Source organism: Nycticebus coucang, chromosome 16 (genome assembly GCF_027406575.1).
Source record: "Nycticebus coucang isolate mNycCou1 chromosome 16, mNycCou1.pri, whole genome shotgun sequence".
Classification (NCBI taxonomy): Eukaryota; Metazoa; Chordata; class Mammalia; order Primates; family Lorisidae; genus Nycticebus; species Nycticebus coucang.
The window spans coordinates 69234680-69250302 of record NC_069795.1 but is presented as its reverse complement, the minus strand read 5'-3'; the positions used below and the strand labels follow the sequence as shown (position 1 = coordinate 69250302).

Below are 15623 nucleotides of genomic sequence, written 5' to 3'. Positions count from 1 at the left end.
CCTGTAGTCCCAGCTACTCGGTAGGCTGAGGCAAGAGAAGAATCACCTAAGCCCAAGAGCTGGAGGTTGCTGTGAGCTGTGACATCACAGCACTCTACGAATGGTGAAAAAGTGAGACTCTGTCTCTAAAAAAAAAAAAAAAGATTTTTCTTTCACCCTGTAGACAAGAAGAGCAAAAAAGCCTCGATGTGGGAGCCGGCCTCTACCCACCCCCACCACATCTTCAAGAGTTGTATCCTTGTATATAGAGACCTCAGTGGGTCCAGACATTACAGGCACCAAACTCTTAATTGGCAAGGGTGAGGGACAAATCACTGACTTGGTTAGTGTCCAGGGACCATTTCTCACCAGAGTAGTGGTGGAGATTAGGGATTGAAGGCTGGAATCCCTTCCTGGAACCAGCTTTGAATCCAAGCTGTGTGTGTCTGAGACACACTGACACACCAATGCCCCAGCATGGAAAAGAGAGCTGACACCTCCAGCCTCCTGCCTCCGTAAGAGGAAGGACTGAGCCACTCCCAGCATCTCACAACATTGAGTCAAAAAGCAAGCTGGTGCAGGGCAAGTGAGGATTTGAGATAATACCCAGTGCAATCCAAGTTTGTCCCAGGAACTACTGAGCAGCAGTGAAGGTGTGGAAGCCCTTCTGGGCCACGTCCTGAGCGGCCTTCCTCTTTTGAGTTAGGACCAGAACAAACTGAGGAGTTTCCTACTCCCTGTTTTCTTGTGTTTTTCCTGGAAAGTGGATAGAAGTGCTCAGAAGTGGGAGATTTGGACTTGGTATGGCTGGCTCCAACCGCGGATTCCAGCCTTCTAGCTGTGGAAGCCTGGGTGACTGCCCTGAGCCCAGCTCCCTCACCCGGCAATGCTCACCGGTGCGCTGGCTGGGGCCGACAGCACTCAATGTAGGCCTTCAGGGTGATGGCGAACTGCTCCTGCAGCTGGTCCACCACTCCACGCTGCACCACGCCTGGGCGGTCTGGAGAGGGTGTGGGGCAAAGACGAGATCATTTGGACCAGAACTCAGACACTGCCAGCCGATCACCTCCCAGAACCAGAGTCACCAAGGCCAAAGGTGAAGGAGGACTGGGGCTCGGTTTCACCCCACTGACCCAAGGAGAAACCAGCCAGAGTCCCTATCCTGGGCCACAGTGCTGAGGAACACAGCCTTCAGCTGGGAGCTTCCCTGGGGAGGGCGGGGCTGCTACCCCTGCCTCAGGTAAAGCTGAGGAGGCATCAGCCAGCGTGAGGGAGGCCAGCACCTGGGGAGAAGAGGGAGATGGCCTGCATCAGCACATACTCCTCCTCACACAGCTGCAGCTTCTTCAGCATGTAGTGGAATTTCAGCATGGGCTCCAGAAGAAGCTGCTGGAAGCCACCTGTGGATGGTATGGGATAGACGCTGACGGAGATCCCCCCCTGCCCTCACCAAGGGCTTTTCCTCCACCACCCAGTTTCCCTGCTCTGCAATGTCTGTGCCTGCATATCCTGGGGCTCCCTTCCTCCCACAGCTGCTGGTTCCCCTCCCTCTGCCAAGGTGGGCAGGCATTCACAGGCACCTGCAGCGTCTTCCAAGCAGTAGGACAGCCGGCCGCACTCCCAGGTCCCTGTCTCCGCATTGAACACTGTGTTGAACCTCAGTTGGCACAGCTCAAAGGTAGCCCCTTTCAGCAGAGAGATTTGGTCTTCGATGGGCAAGTCCCTGGCAGCAAGGACAGGGAGGAAGGGAAGGACAACTCTCTAGGAAGCTGGCACCACTCCCATGATCCAGAAATTGTGTGTGGGTGGGGGGAGCAGAGGTAGCATGGGCACTTTCCCCTGAGGTTGCCTCCTACCTCTTCCCCCCTCACACTCCTGCCAAGGAGACTACTCTCCCCTGCCATGTCCTCTCCCCTCCTGCGACTTTCAGGGACTCTGCACTGCCCACAGACATAGGCCCCCAGATCCCTTACAACTGACAGCGTCTCTCCCAACTCCCTACAAGCCCCTGGCCTACACCCAATGCCTTGGCTTCTGGATCCTGGCCTGAAAGTTTCTACCTCAGTTTCCCCACTTGGAATGCTTGCCCTTTTAGCTTCACTTAAGGGTAACTCCTCCTACGCCTTAAGACAAGCTATGTCTTTGCTCCTCTCAGCAGCATTTCCAGAGTGTAGTCCTTCTGCCACTCCTTTGCCATGAGCTCCTTGCCGTGGGGACATGTACCGCTTGCTGGGTGTGCCCGATGTAAGATGCCTGTACCTATTTCTGCTGTTTCTCTTCAGGCAGCCTAGATGCCTTCAGCTCCACTCCCAGCACCGAGCACAGGCCTAGCCACAGCGGCTGCCTAGTAAGCCTCTGATATTCATGGTTCCTGCGACACCCCTCCCATCCTGCTGGCACTGCTCTCTCCCCACCTAGGAGGTCCCCACCTCTCCGCAGAGGAAACATTCCTGACAAGGAGATGGCTCTGAGAGCCTGGGCTGAGGCCACACGCACTGGCTCTTGAGGAGTCCCTGCCACAACACTTTTAGATCCACAACACTGAGCTACAGATGCCATGAAATTGGTCTTGTTCCTCTGTGGTGCTTCCAAATCTGCCCTTCACCACTGATTAGCTGTGACCTTGTGCAAGTTTCTCAACCTCAGGGAACCTCTTCTTCTTTAGAACAAAGGTGGTAGTGATGCCTTGGGTCACTGTGCTCAAAACTGGTGGCCATGAGAAGTGATCGTCCAGCGTCCGCATTTGTAAGCAGCTGCTCTCCCTGCCCCCTTGAGTTATGTCACGATCCAAACCTTACTGCAGCCTGCTGTCACCCACATCTCATTAAGTAAGTCCTGATTGTCTCCCATAGGGCCACAGGGGAACCTGTGGGCTCCTTGAATACAACCTTCCCTCAGCCAGTTCATGAAACCAGGGGCTCCTCGTGTGTGTGACTCAGCCCTATCTGACCAGGCTTGGCAGGGCAAGGTGGCCTACCCAAGAAAAGATACACCCAGCACCATCCCCAGCCCTAACAGACCACCAATTATGGGGCTGTGGTCTCACCATACCAGGAAGTCCCCAAGTCTCCTGCTAGCCACAATTGCCCATGATTGTTACCTCTATGCCCAGCTCAGAGGAGCCCTTTGGTTCTCAGGACCACGCATCCTCCCCATGGCCTTCTCAGCTTTGTCTTGGTGGCAGACTGCTAGAGACCCAGCAACTGTATCTCTCTCTCTTTCTCTCTGTCTCTCTCTCTTGTCTCTGGACTTCCTTCCCTTTCCTTCCAACTCATTCTTTGCTCTGGAACTGTCAACCTATGATTCTTGCCTTTTTGTAGGGGAATAGCAAAGGGAATTACTATGTATGAATGTCTACCATGTGTTGGGCACTCTTTAGATGTTTTCTTGTTTCCATGGCAGCCCTGCAGGGTAGGGATGATTCGCTCCTGTCCAGCGGATGGGAAGGCTGAGACACAGTCAGATCGAATGGCAGGTCCTCAACCACAAAGCTAAGGAGCCATACAGCCAGGCCTCTATTACCTAGCAGCACCACCTGCCCCAGGGCAGAGATAAAGGGGGGTCTTTGGCACCAACATCCCCCAAATTCAGAGGGATCTCTACCCCAAACTTTTGAACCTCTTGCCCATTTCCTGTTCCTTTCCACACGCATCCACCCAGCCTCCTCATCCTACCTGAAGTAGGAGATGACTTTGGCAAAGTTGATGATGCCTTTGAACATGTAGGTGGACATGTCAGCCATGTGAGGCAGCAGGGAAAAGATCTCTTTGCCGCCACTGTCAGCTGGGGGTTTGTAGTTCCAGATGCTGCCGTCCTCCCCCCTCAGCTGCAGAGAGACCTTCACGGGGCACAGATCGTCTCTGATCTGGTGCCACTTGGCAGCGTCTTCCCCTGACAGGGCCTGCAGAGACTGTGGAATCTCCCGGCCACTGCTGAGTACCTCCGGCAGCTGCGATGCACACAGGTGGCGTGGAGAGGAGAGACAGCATGTGTTTTCATACAATCATCCCCACTCAGACGTGCATAGCCTGAGAGGATGCACAGGTGCTGGCACTTACACCCCTGCCACACACACAGCATTTGTTTCTTCTCTCTGGCCTTCCCTCAGGTGGTGCTTTCTGGGTCTATGAATTAGTGGTCGCATTCATCCCTACCTGGTCATGACAGAGGGTGAGGGGGACCTCCACACATGATATATTCGGACATTGGGCTCAGAAAACTCAGAAGAGTTATGGAGCCACAGACAGAAAGAGCAGGTCTGAGACTGGGCCCCCGTGAGCGCAAAGGGGCAGGAAGACACTGGGAGCACACAGGTGGCTAATTAAATACCAGGTCAGGAAAGTCAAACCCCTGACAGAGCCTGACCGTGTCCTCGTAAAGCCCTGACGGCCAGCCATGCTGGGGAACATCCTAATTTTCTCTCTTTTATCACTCAGACCCAGTTCCAACCTGCTCTAAGGGACAGAGTAGTTGTTCTCAAAACTGACCTCTGCTGGAATCACTTGGCAGTCTTGACACTCACCCTCCACAGTTTCTGATTCAGGGGGTCGAGGGTGGCCTGAGCATTCACAAGTGATGCTACTGACCCAGGGACCACACTTTGAGAACCCCTGGGAATGAGACTGTGGTTTGAGGACCTAGCACAGGAATGGACCACTTTAATGTCACCTACCCGGAAGTTCTTGAAATGGGTGAAGGTGGTGTCAAAGGTTTTTGTCTGAGCGTCCATCAGCTCCTTGATCAACATTTGCTGCTCTTCAGTCAGCCCCTGAACTCCCAACAGCGGCGACGGCTGAGTCCCAAACCGTTCTCTCTTCTTCTTCTTGATCAAGGCCCGCCTCTGCTCCACAGCTGCGTCAGACATGATCACTGTAGGGAGAGTGGGGCAGGCTCAAGCTCATGTCTCCTTAGCAGCCCCCTGTTCCAGGCGAGCCACTGTAACTTTCTTAAGGCAGCAGAAGGCATTAGGCAATAGGAAAAGTAATGGTGTCAAGAAATCCACCCTTGTCCAGACTTCAGAGATCTATGGGCTCCTCTGGAGAAACACGTGGGTGAGACAGAAGTGAATTGCCGCTGTTGGGTTGCCTCCCTCTGCGGGGGGCTTGCGAGGACACTGTGACAGCGGAAGAGCTTGGGCTTCAGAATGCAGAGGCACGAGTTCACATGAAAACTTTGCCACTTACTATGACCTCGAGCAAGCTTCTTAACCTCTCCTGTCTTCAGCTTCCCTCTTTGTAATCTGGTATGATCATGTTACCTCACACTGCTGTTAGGATGAGACATCCCATGCAGAGAACATAGTTCCCAGTACATAGAGATGTTCAATAAATGGCACTGGGTATTATTATTTTCTTGTGGATTATATGCCAACAGGATTCCCTAGAGTCCTCCAAGATCCCTGGGTGTCCAAGACCCACAAGAGTAGAGGCTGCTGCTTAGCAAGAAACAGCAACTCCAGCCACTTCCGCTATGACCTGGAGCCCCCTTGTGTGTGCAGAGCAAAGCTGTGGAGTTCACAGAAGGGACGGCTGGAGGACATTTGTCAGCAGGGACACCGGAGTGAGGACCTCACTCTCAGTTGGCTGCAGGAAAGACTCTTTGCCTGTGTGTTCAGAGAACTTGTCACTGAAAGAGGCACCCACAGCTTTGGGTCACTCTGTGTTCAATGGAGACAAACAGGTACTAGAATCTTCCCTTCCCCAGCTCCCATCCTAGACTGGAGGGCCAGGGAGGAAAGGAGGAACTGTGGGGAAGCTTTTTCACATGAGATTTAATGTCAGAAGGACCTGGAAGCACAGATATCAAAGTTAAACAGGCAGAAGGAGAATGTCCTATGGCCCCTGTCAGCAAAGTTTCCCTATAGAGATTCAGGTGTAGGCAGCTAGTGGGTGCTAGTGGCTAGAGGCCAAGGTTGTATCACATCTCATGTCTCCTGCTTCCCCCGGCCAGGTTCACCCTCACCCCACATTTTCTTACACATGGTAAGAAGAATTCCAAGAGGGACAAAAAGAATCATGCAGGGACACCCTAGGGGAAAGAGAGGGCACAGCCTGGGCCAGGGATGCCCACCTCACCTCCAGACAGAGGTTTGAGACGCCTTGCGTCTCTCTGAGTGGCTGCCTGGTGCACCCGACCCCGGCGCACGTAGTCGCTATTGGCGCCACCCGCACGACCATGCACACGCCCGGGCACACCTGTCTGGAGCGCCCCGAACTGACTCCCACACTCACCCGCCCACCCGCACGCCACCAGCCCAGGGTGCCCGCTGCTCACTCTCCTTCTTCATGCCGCTCTCCAGGCACTTGCGCAGGCGACAGGCTTGGCACTGTCGCCGGGTCTTGCGGGTGATTTCGCAGGCGCCCTTCCGGAAAGGGCACCTCAGCCGGGCATTGCGTTTCACAGCCCTCCTGTGAGGGAACAAGAAGCAGAAGGCGGACTGCGCGGCGTCAGGGCCCCAGGCCACACCCACCGCTGTCCCCAGCCCCTCCCCACGGGTCGCCCCATCTGCGGCCCCGCCCTCGCCTCCTGAGCCGGGTCAGCCAGTGCGACAGGGGACAGGTGGGGGCGGAGGTGGGGGGGCAGCCAGCTCCGACTGACTGTCCCTAGAGAAGGCAGAGCAGGGGCCGAGCGCGCTCTCCTTGGCGGCTCTGGGACACTTCCGCCCCAGGCCCAGCGGCTCCTTTCCCTCTTTCTTCACAGCCTCATTACCAGGGATCTTTCTGAGGAGATGGGCCTCTTCCCTGTTTCTCCTCCTCTCCCTCTTTCCTCACACCCTCATTACCAGGGATCTTTCTGAGGAGATGGGCCTCTTCCCTGTTTCTCCTCCTCTCCCTCTTTCCTCACAGCCTCATTACCAGGGATCTCTCTGAGGAGATGGGCCTCTTCCCTGTTTCTCCTCCTCTCCCTCTTTCCTCACAGCCTCATTACCAGGGATCTCTCTGAGGAGATGGGCCTCTTCCCTGTTTCTCCTCCTCTCTCTCTTTCTTCACACCCTCATTACCAGGGATCTCTCTGAGGAGATGGGCCTCTTCCCTGTTTCTCCTCCTCTCCTTCTTTCCTCACAGCCTCATTACCAGGGATCTTTCTGAGGAGATGGGCCTCTTCCCTGTTTCTCCTCCTCTCTCTCTTTCTTCACAGCCTCATTACCAGGGATCTTTCTGAGGAGATGGGCCTCTTCCCTGTTTCTCCTCCTCTCCTTCTTTCTTCACAGCCTCATTACCAGGGATCTTTCTGAGGAGATGGGCCTCTTCCCTGTTTCTCCTCCTCTCTCTCTTTCTTCACACCCTCATTACCAGGGATCTTTCTGAGGAGATGGACCTCTTCCCTTTTTCTCCTCCTCTCCCTCTTTCCTCACACCCTCATTACCAGGGATCTTTCTGAGGAGATGGACCTCTTCCCTGTTTCTCCTCCTCTCTCTCTTTCTTCACAGCCTCATTACCAGGGATCTTTCTGTGATGATGGGCCTCTCCCCTGGTTTCTCCTCCTTGGAAGAGGGAGCCAGAGGAAAAGTGACCCCAAGGTAAGAAATGGAAGAAGCCACCTCCCTTCCCCAGTTTCCATCCCCTTGGAACGCCAGGGAGTAGCCAGTTAATCATGGGGACATTTCAATGAACAATGGTTTCCCCACTGGAGAGTGGATTCCCCTCACTGACCTCAGGGAGCCTAGAGGTTCAGTGCCCTGTCATAAGGGAGCACAGGGCCCTGGACCACAGGCCCCTGTACTGATGAGGCGGTGGGGCAGATGCCTGTGGAGACTCCCGCCCGGCATCTCCTCCCCACAGCCCAGACATCCCGAGCCTCCCACAAAGACCCAGTTAGTGCAGCTGACTTTTTTTCCTCCTTTATATCCCCAGCTAGCTGAAAAGAAAGACATTCCCCCATGGCTCTATATAGTTCTGGCCCAGAGTGGGAAATGATGGAAAGTTGGAACAGGTGGGGCAGAAGATGTCCTTGGGAGGCTGAACCAAGGTCATAATGACCCCTACAGAAGAAGGCCTCCGGCCAGTGACCAAACATGTTCTTCACAGATGCCATCACAGTCTCTTGCTTTCCTGGCAGGTCCAAGGAAAAGACCCCTGATGCTACTCCGGAGTCCTGGGGGTTACAGTTATAAAGGCATGGTATGGATCAGATGCTGGGCGAGATAGTTTACAGAGCTTTGCAAATTTAGCAAAAGCCTAACCCTATGGCTTTATGGGTTAAAAACCCTATGAGTTTGTCATGTCATCTGCCTGGCACACATGAGGGAGACTGAGGCATTGAGAATATAGATCCCCAACTGTCCTCCAGGTAAATGACAAGCCAAGATGTGAATCCAGATCTGCCTGATTCTGGAATCCAAGCTCTTACCCACTACAACATGTTGCATCATTCCGGGAGTCCCCGGAGTTGCACCCGAACAGGCAAGGAAGAGCAGAGGACTACCACCCCCTGAGGCAGCACACACAGACTCTGCTGGGACAGCTCCCACTGTGGCCTCTTCTGTTCTGGCCAAATCTAGATCTGGTACATATGTCCGTCCTCTTCCATGTGGCCATGGGCCATGTGCCCAGCTCAAGGATCTATCTGGTGCTCTTTGCTAGCAACAAGTTCAGGAGTAGGCTGGGGCCCAGCTCTGGCCAAAGTTTCCTGAGGGGGTCTTTTGGAAATGGTTTCCTTCCTCTTGGAGAGAGAACGAGATAGACCTTTTTGGTTCTGGGCTGAACAGGTTACTGCCTGGAGCCCCGGCACTATGCTCTGAAATCAGAGCTCTTGGGAAGGATGGCTGAAGAGGAAACTGGAAAAAACTCAGTTGCTGAATTCACCAATCCAGAAGCCTTCAGACTTCTTGTCATGCAAGGTAATATGTTTTCCTCATCTTCAAATCAATCTGAGTCAAGTGTCCTTGTGACTGGTACCTGAATGCAGCCTGACACTGCTATGGTGTCCTGCCCCCTTATAATCCATGCAACACAAATGTTTGTTTCTCCTTGGAACAAGATGCCATTGGACCTGCCTATTTTTATTTGAATGTCCAACCACACCAGGAAGTACTCTGCAAAGGGCCAAGTCAGGCTGGCTCCTGAAAACAAATGCAAGTCCCAAGTGTGGCCCCCGAGGTGGGAGCTGCTCCTTGCATGCCCATCCCTTCCTGAGGGCACCCTGGGAGCTCTTCCTTACACATCCCTCCTTTCTTGGTCTGCTTCTCTTCCTCTTGGTCTGAGCCCTGTACCAAGGGTGGCCTTGCTGAGTTGGCTTTGCTATTTCTGTTTCTTTTTTTTTTTTTTTTTTTGAGACAGAATCTCACTTTATTGCCCTTGGTAGAATGCCCTGGCATCATAGCTCACAGCAACCTTGAACTCTTGGGCTCAAACAGTCCTCTTCCCTCAGCCTCCCAAGTAGCTGGGACTACAGACACCTGCCCCAACACCCAGACTATTTTTTTTTTTTAAGAGACAGAGTCTTGCTTTCTCTTAGACTGATCCCGAACTAGTGAGTTCAAGCATTCTACCCACCTCAGTCTCCCAGAGTGCTAGGAGTACATGCATGAGCCACTGCACCTAGCTCTCTTTTGTTTCCTTAGCTGGACAATATGAGCCCCTCTGTCCAGGATTGCTGTGCTATGAACTGGGACTTTTTTGTCCTTACTTTTTTGGTCTTCCCTATTTGTCTGTTTCTAGGTGAGCTTGTTATATTTTTAATTTATTTTATGCCATTCTTTATGAACAAAAGCAAACTCATAAGACTGATTTGAATACTTGCATTTTGGATTTTCAAGTTCTTTACTCTTTCACTGACTGAGCTTCCATTTTATTCAAAAACACATTAATAGGAGGGGAACTTTCCCAGATGGAGCAGGAAGCCAGAAAAAGAAAGACTCCTCTAAGATATTAATGGCTCACCTGAGACTAATTAGGAGGCCTTTGGATGGGCCACCAGCCCAAGTCTGGACCTGGGGGACAGGCCAAGCTGAGGCCCAGAGGCTAATGGCAGGCCCCAGATAGGTATGACCTAGTGTGTCCATTGTGGCAAGGGGGCAAAAGAGGGTGGGTAACTCACCTGAAAAAGCCCTTGCATCCTTCACATGTCATGACATTGAAGTGATAACCAGTGGCCTTATCCCCACACACACGGCAGATCTGGAGACTCCCGTCTTCCTCGTCTGCATCGACAGTGGGCTTTCTAATGACTGAGTCTGCTTCACAGCGCACAAGGTCAGCATGGTTCCTCTTTTCTTCAGCTCTCACCTCCAGGTTTGCTTCTGGGCCTTTGAGACTAGAAGTGAGAAAACCACAGGGGATCAAAGGGCTGGACAGTGATGTGCTAAGGCTGCAGAAGGAATACACTGTCCCTTCTGTGTGTCACTCACATTTGGGCCTGTGTACTCAAGAGCTTACCCCTTTAGTAGAAGATATGAATAAGAACACAGGGAAGAAGGGTAAGAGGGGAGGGAGAAGTGAGAAGAAAAGAGCAAAGACTGTCTGAGTTAGACCATGGAAGTCACACTTGAGTGGACTAAGGTCAGGAGGCCATGAGCTGGTCGAAGGCCTAGATAGGGAGCAGCTCGTAGAACAGATGACTTGTCAAGGTGATTTCTGGGATCAGGGAGGTCCAAGGAAGATGATCCTTCAGGTGTGGTATGGCCTAAACCTCCCAGAGAGAGCTGGAAAGGCTGGGCAGAAAAAGGTTTCAGCTATGCAACCAAACAGATGGGGAGAAAATGAGGGTGGAGCCAGGATCATGATACAAGAAGGTGGTTGACATCCTGGCAGAGAAAGGATGGAAGTGAATATTGAAAAAGTGGTGATAAAGCTGTCCTCACAACATCCTCCCCAGACAACTTCCACCATGTGAGCATAACTGAAATTCTACTTGGAATGTGCACTGAGGATGGTGAGTAGAAATCAAGGGTGCCCCATTCATTTCTCTCCCCAAAAATCTCTCTAAGTGCTTATTACCAAGGGTAACCACACACACAAGATGATGTTGCTTTTCTAAAACCAAAATAGAACATTCAGTAAAACTAAAATTATAGCACACAAATTTCTGTTTCCAACATCATGACTCTATCCAGATCTGCCTTGCCATGAGCTGGAACTGTTTAGTCCTTATTTTTTTGATCCTCACTGTCTGGTATCATGACAGATTATGCCTTAGATTTTACTGGTAAGGGTAAATAAAAAATTAATCTATCCCTGGCCCTGGCCCTGGCCCTTCAGAAAATTGTGAATAAAACAGGCTGACTGGAAACCTGAACTGAACAGGTATGAGAGGAAATCTCCCCCAATTTTTAAATTCATAATCCTCTCTTCATGTAGGCTTGCAGACAAATGTATCCTGTGGGTGTCCACAAAAACTTCAAAGCAAGAATTTTATTTAAAGAATTCTTGGGTTGGTAGTTGAGCCACAGGTGCCGCCTCAAAATGAAATTTTTGTAAGTTTCTATATAGTTGAGGAAAGAAAAAGCAAATAACTTAGATTTTTAGTAGTAAAGTATTCTTGTTAAAATGTCTATGGTAAACGCTAAAAGTCTAGAAAACAATGCATAACTTGGAAACTAATGGAAAGAGGGGAAAATGGAAAGAAAAAAATTCCAAAACGAGGCACTTTTTTCTAAAAAAAAAAAAACGAAGAGTGAAATAAATAGAAAACATAAAATGAATGGTAGAAATACCAAACATATTGATAGTTAAATCTAAGTATATTAAGTGTTCCCATTAAAAAATACTGAGAAAGATGGTTTCAGCAGATGGTTGGGGCAATTTAAGGTTCAGGATTAATATTTGGGGGCAGATTTTTGTATTAAACAATAGGAGATGGAGCAGATGCCAAAATGGTGACTAATGGCTATTGAAACTCATAGTGTTCCAGATCCTTTGCAAAATGTAACTCATCCTCTTAGTCCATTCAGGCTAAGTGGCTTATAAACAACAGATACTTACTTCTCACAGATCTGGAGGCTAAGAAGGCCAAGATTAATGTACCAACAGATTGTATATCTGGTAATAGCCTGCTTCCTTGTTCATCTATGGCATGTCATCTATGTCCTCACATAGTGGAAGGAGCTAGATTGAGCTCTGGGGTCCTTTGTATAAGGGCACTAACTTAGTCATGAGGACTTCATCCTTATGACCTAATCAGCTCTAAAAGGTCCCAATCCTCTTGCCATTGCCTTATGAAGGTAAGGATTTCATCGTATAAATTGAGGGTGGACATAAACATTCAGAACATAGCACTCATTGATTCCTCTTAACAATTACCATGACATATGTTATTTTTCTCAACAAACGTGTTAAGCATCTCCTACGTACCAGATATCCTGTTACGTATGGGTCCTCTTTTCGGTTCTACATAACCTGGAGGTCATTCTTTTGGCAAAAATTCAGGGCCTTTATAAAACCCCTTAACCATTCACAAACACAAAAAGTGTTCCAAAATCAAAGGGAATCACAGGTAGGTAAAATTTTATTTTCAAAGTGTACACTGGAGAAAAACAATCTTCCGTAAGTTTTTAGCATCATTCAGAAACTACTAGGGGCAGTAGCATCTGGGGACTATGGAGATGGTTGACAAACATTCTGCACATAAATTATGAACTTTGAACAATAGAAGATAGTGAGATGGAGCTTCTACGATCAACAAATATAAATGCCATTCCCCAGAAGAGAAGTGATAATTGCAATATGACTACATGAATCACAGGAGAAGCTCAACAGATGATGTAGAACAAGATGAAAGAAATGTCACTAAAGGACTAGAGAAAAGATCACTTAAACCATGTCTAATTAACACCTTCCCTAATCCCTTACTAAGGAGATATGAGAATTAATGCCAGAATCTCTCTTCATAGTATTTGTATGACTTTTGTTTTGCTTTGTTTAATTTTACCATTAAATAAGCACTCTCCTGCATTCTGTAATTCAGTCTCTCATATGTTGATGAGCCCCAGTTAGAGAATCCACAAAAACTATTCTCCAAAGATGACCCTCACTGAACCATGCCTCCCAAGATTCACAGCAGCCCCTTCCTGTGATGCATCTGGGATGGTCTGTGACTTCTCCATCTGAATGTGGGAAAGTGAAAATTCTGGGTCTAAGCTGTAAGAAGCCTGGTAGTTTCTGCTTTTGCCCTTTGGGAAACCCAAAGACACAATGTAAGAATGTCTGGCTAATGTGAGATCACACAGTTGAGAAAGACTCAGCCACCCCAGCCTCCCAGCTGTCCCCCAAAAGCTACACACATGGGATGGAGCCCTCTTGGACTTCTCAGCCCCATTAAGCCTCCAGATGACTACAGCCTTAACCAAGGTCATGTGCTGTAGAACTCTTCTCTAGCTGAGTTCAGTCAACACAGAAAAGTCGTGTCAGAAAAAAAAAAAAAATGGTGATTGGTTTAATCCAGTAAGTTTAGAGATTTGTTACACAGCAAGAGATGATGGAAACAGAAGACCTAGAATTTTGTTAGAAATAGTTCTGAATTAGCTAACATCCTACTGAATGGGGTAAAACTGAAAGTATTTCCACTTAAAACTGGAACGAGAGAAAGATGCCCATTATTGCACTACTATTCCACATAGTGCTAGAACTCCTAGTCAATGCAATCAGGCAAGAGAAGGATGTCAAGGGTATCCAAATGGTGACAGAGGAGGTCAAACTTTTGCTCTTTGCTGATGATTTGATCTTATAAAACCCCAGCAATTCAACCATGAGACTCCTAGGAGTGATCAAGAAATACAGTAGAATCTTGGGATATAAAATCAATGTCCACAAATCAGTGGCCTTCACATACACCAACAATAGTCAAGCCAAGATTCAAATCAAAGACACAATTCCATTCACAGTAGCTTCAAAGAAAATTAAATACTTTGAAATATACATAACAAAGAATGTGAAAGATCTCTACAGAGAGAACTATGAAACCCTATGAAAAGAAATAGCTGAAGTTATTTACAAATGGAAGAACAAACCAAGCTCATGACTGGGAATAATCAATGTGGTTAAAATATCTACACTCCCCAAAGTGATTTATGGATTTAATGCAATCCCCATTATAACAGTGATGTCATGCTTTGAAGAACTTGAAAAAATAGCTCTTTGTTTCATATGGAACCAGAAGAAACTCCAAATAGCCAATGCAATTCTAAAGAATAAAAACAAATCTGGTGGCATCATGTTACCAGACTTCAGGTTATACTACAAGTCCATAGTGATCAAAGCAGTATGGTATTGACACTAAAATAGAGATATAGATATATGGAACTGAATGGAAAACCTACAGATGAAACCGGCCTCAAGTCACCATCTGATCTTTGATAAATCAAACAAAAGCATACACTGGGGAAGAGAATATTAATAAATGGTACTGGGAGGGAGAACTGACTAGCCACATGTAAAAGACTGAAACTGTACCTGCATCTCTCACCACTTGCAAAAATTGACCCATGCTGGATAAAAGATTTATCTCAAAGACATGAAACAATTAAAATTCTAGAAGAAAGCATGGGGAAAGCTCTTGATGATAGAGGCCTGGGGAAATATTTTATGAAGAAGACCCCCCACTGGCAATTGCAGCAACATCAAAAATAAGCAAATGGGACCTGATCAAGCTTAAAGGCTTCTGCACAGCTAAAGACGACACCATAGACAAAGCAAATAGACACCCTTCCAGACACAAAGATATCCATTTGTTGCAAATCTGACAAAGAGCTAATAACCAGAATCTACAGAAAATTCAAGCAAATCAACAAGGAAAGAGCAAACAACTCTTAACCCAGGCAAGAGACATGAATAGAACCTTCTCCCAAGAAGACAGAAGGATGGCCAAAAACCCATGTTCATTATGCCCAAGTACCAGAGAAATGCAAATCAACACCACCTTGAGATAACACTTAACACCAGTGAGAATAGCCCACGTCACAGAGTCTCAAAGCTGCAGATGTCGGTGAGGGTGCAGAGAGAAGGGAACACTTGTGCACTGTTGGTGGGATTGCAAACTAATACGGCCTTTTTGGAAAGAAGTATGGAGAATCCTCAAAGAACTAAAAGAAGACCTTCCATTTGATCCTGCAATCCCATACTAGGTATCTACTCACGTAAAATCATTTACCATAAAGACATTTGGACTCAAAGATTTATAGCAGCCCAATTCACAATCACAAAGAAGTGGAAACAACCCCAATGTTCATCAACCAATGAATGGATTAACAGACTGTAGTATATGAGGACCATGGACTATTATTTAGCCATAAAAAGACGGAGACTTTGTATCTTTTATATTTACTTGGATGGAGTTGAAAAACATTCTCCTTAGTAAAGTATCTCAAGAATGGAAAAATAAGTATCCCGTGTACTCAACACTAATTTGAAACTAGTAAATGAACAACTACAGGCCCACATTAGAGGAAATACACAATTAAATTCAAGAACAGTTGCTGTGAGCTGTGACACTGTGGCACTCTTCCGAGGGCGACAAAGTGAAACTCTGTCTCAAAAAAAAAAAAAAAAAATTTAAGAACAGGGGAGGAGAGTGGGAAAAGGGGTTTAATAAGGTCCCATCTAACAGGTATAATGTAGGGGTATATGGCAAACCTCCTGGGTGAAGGACTCAAATACAACTCAGACTTTTCCTAACATATGCAAACAATGTAAACTAATCACATGCATCTT

General features: G+C 48.3%; 1 protein-coding gene across 5 annotated transcripts in view; it reads right to left on the bottom strand.

Annotated features, from left to right (window-relative positions):
- The window catches only part of NR1I2 (nuclear receptor subfamily 1 group I member 2), a 52951-nt gene that overhangs the window by 3545 nt on the left and 33783 nt on the right, over positions 1-15623 (bottom strand). The window contains exons 2-8 of one of the 5 annotated variants that reach the window (XM_053564178.1): positions 10018-10233; positions 6253-6415; positions 4652-4848; positions 3654-3928; positions 1560-1702; positions 1263-1379; positions 874-979 (exon numbers count right to left, since the gene is read on the bottom strand). In XM_053564178.1, the coding sequence (XP_053420153.1) occupies positions 874-979; positions 1263-1379; positions 1560-1702; positions 3654-3928; positions 4652-4848; positions 6253-6415; positions 10018-10035 (1019 nt within the window). In that variant the 5' untranslated portion in view covers positions 10036-10233. Of the gene's footprint in view, positions 1-873; positions 980-1262; positions 1380-1559; positions 1703-3653; positions 3929-4651; positions 4849-6209; positions 8074-10017; positions 10234-15623 lie in introns of those variants that run through there. The other 4 variants (XM_053564179.1, XM_053564180.1, XM_053564181.1 and 1 more) reach the window with 4 other exon arrangements.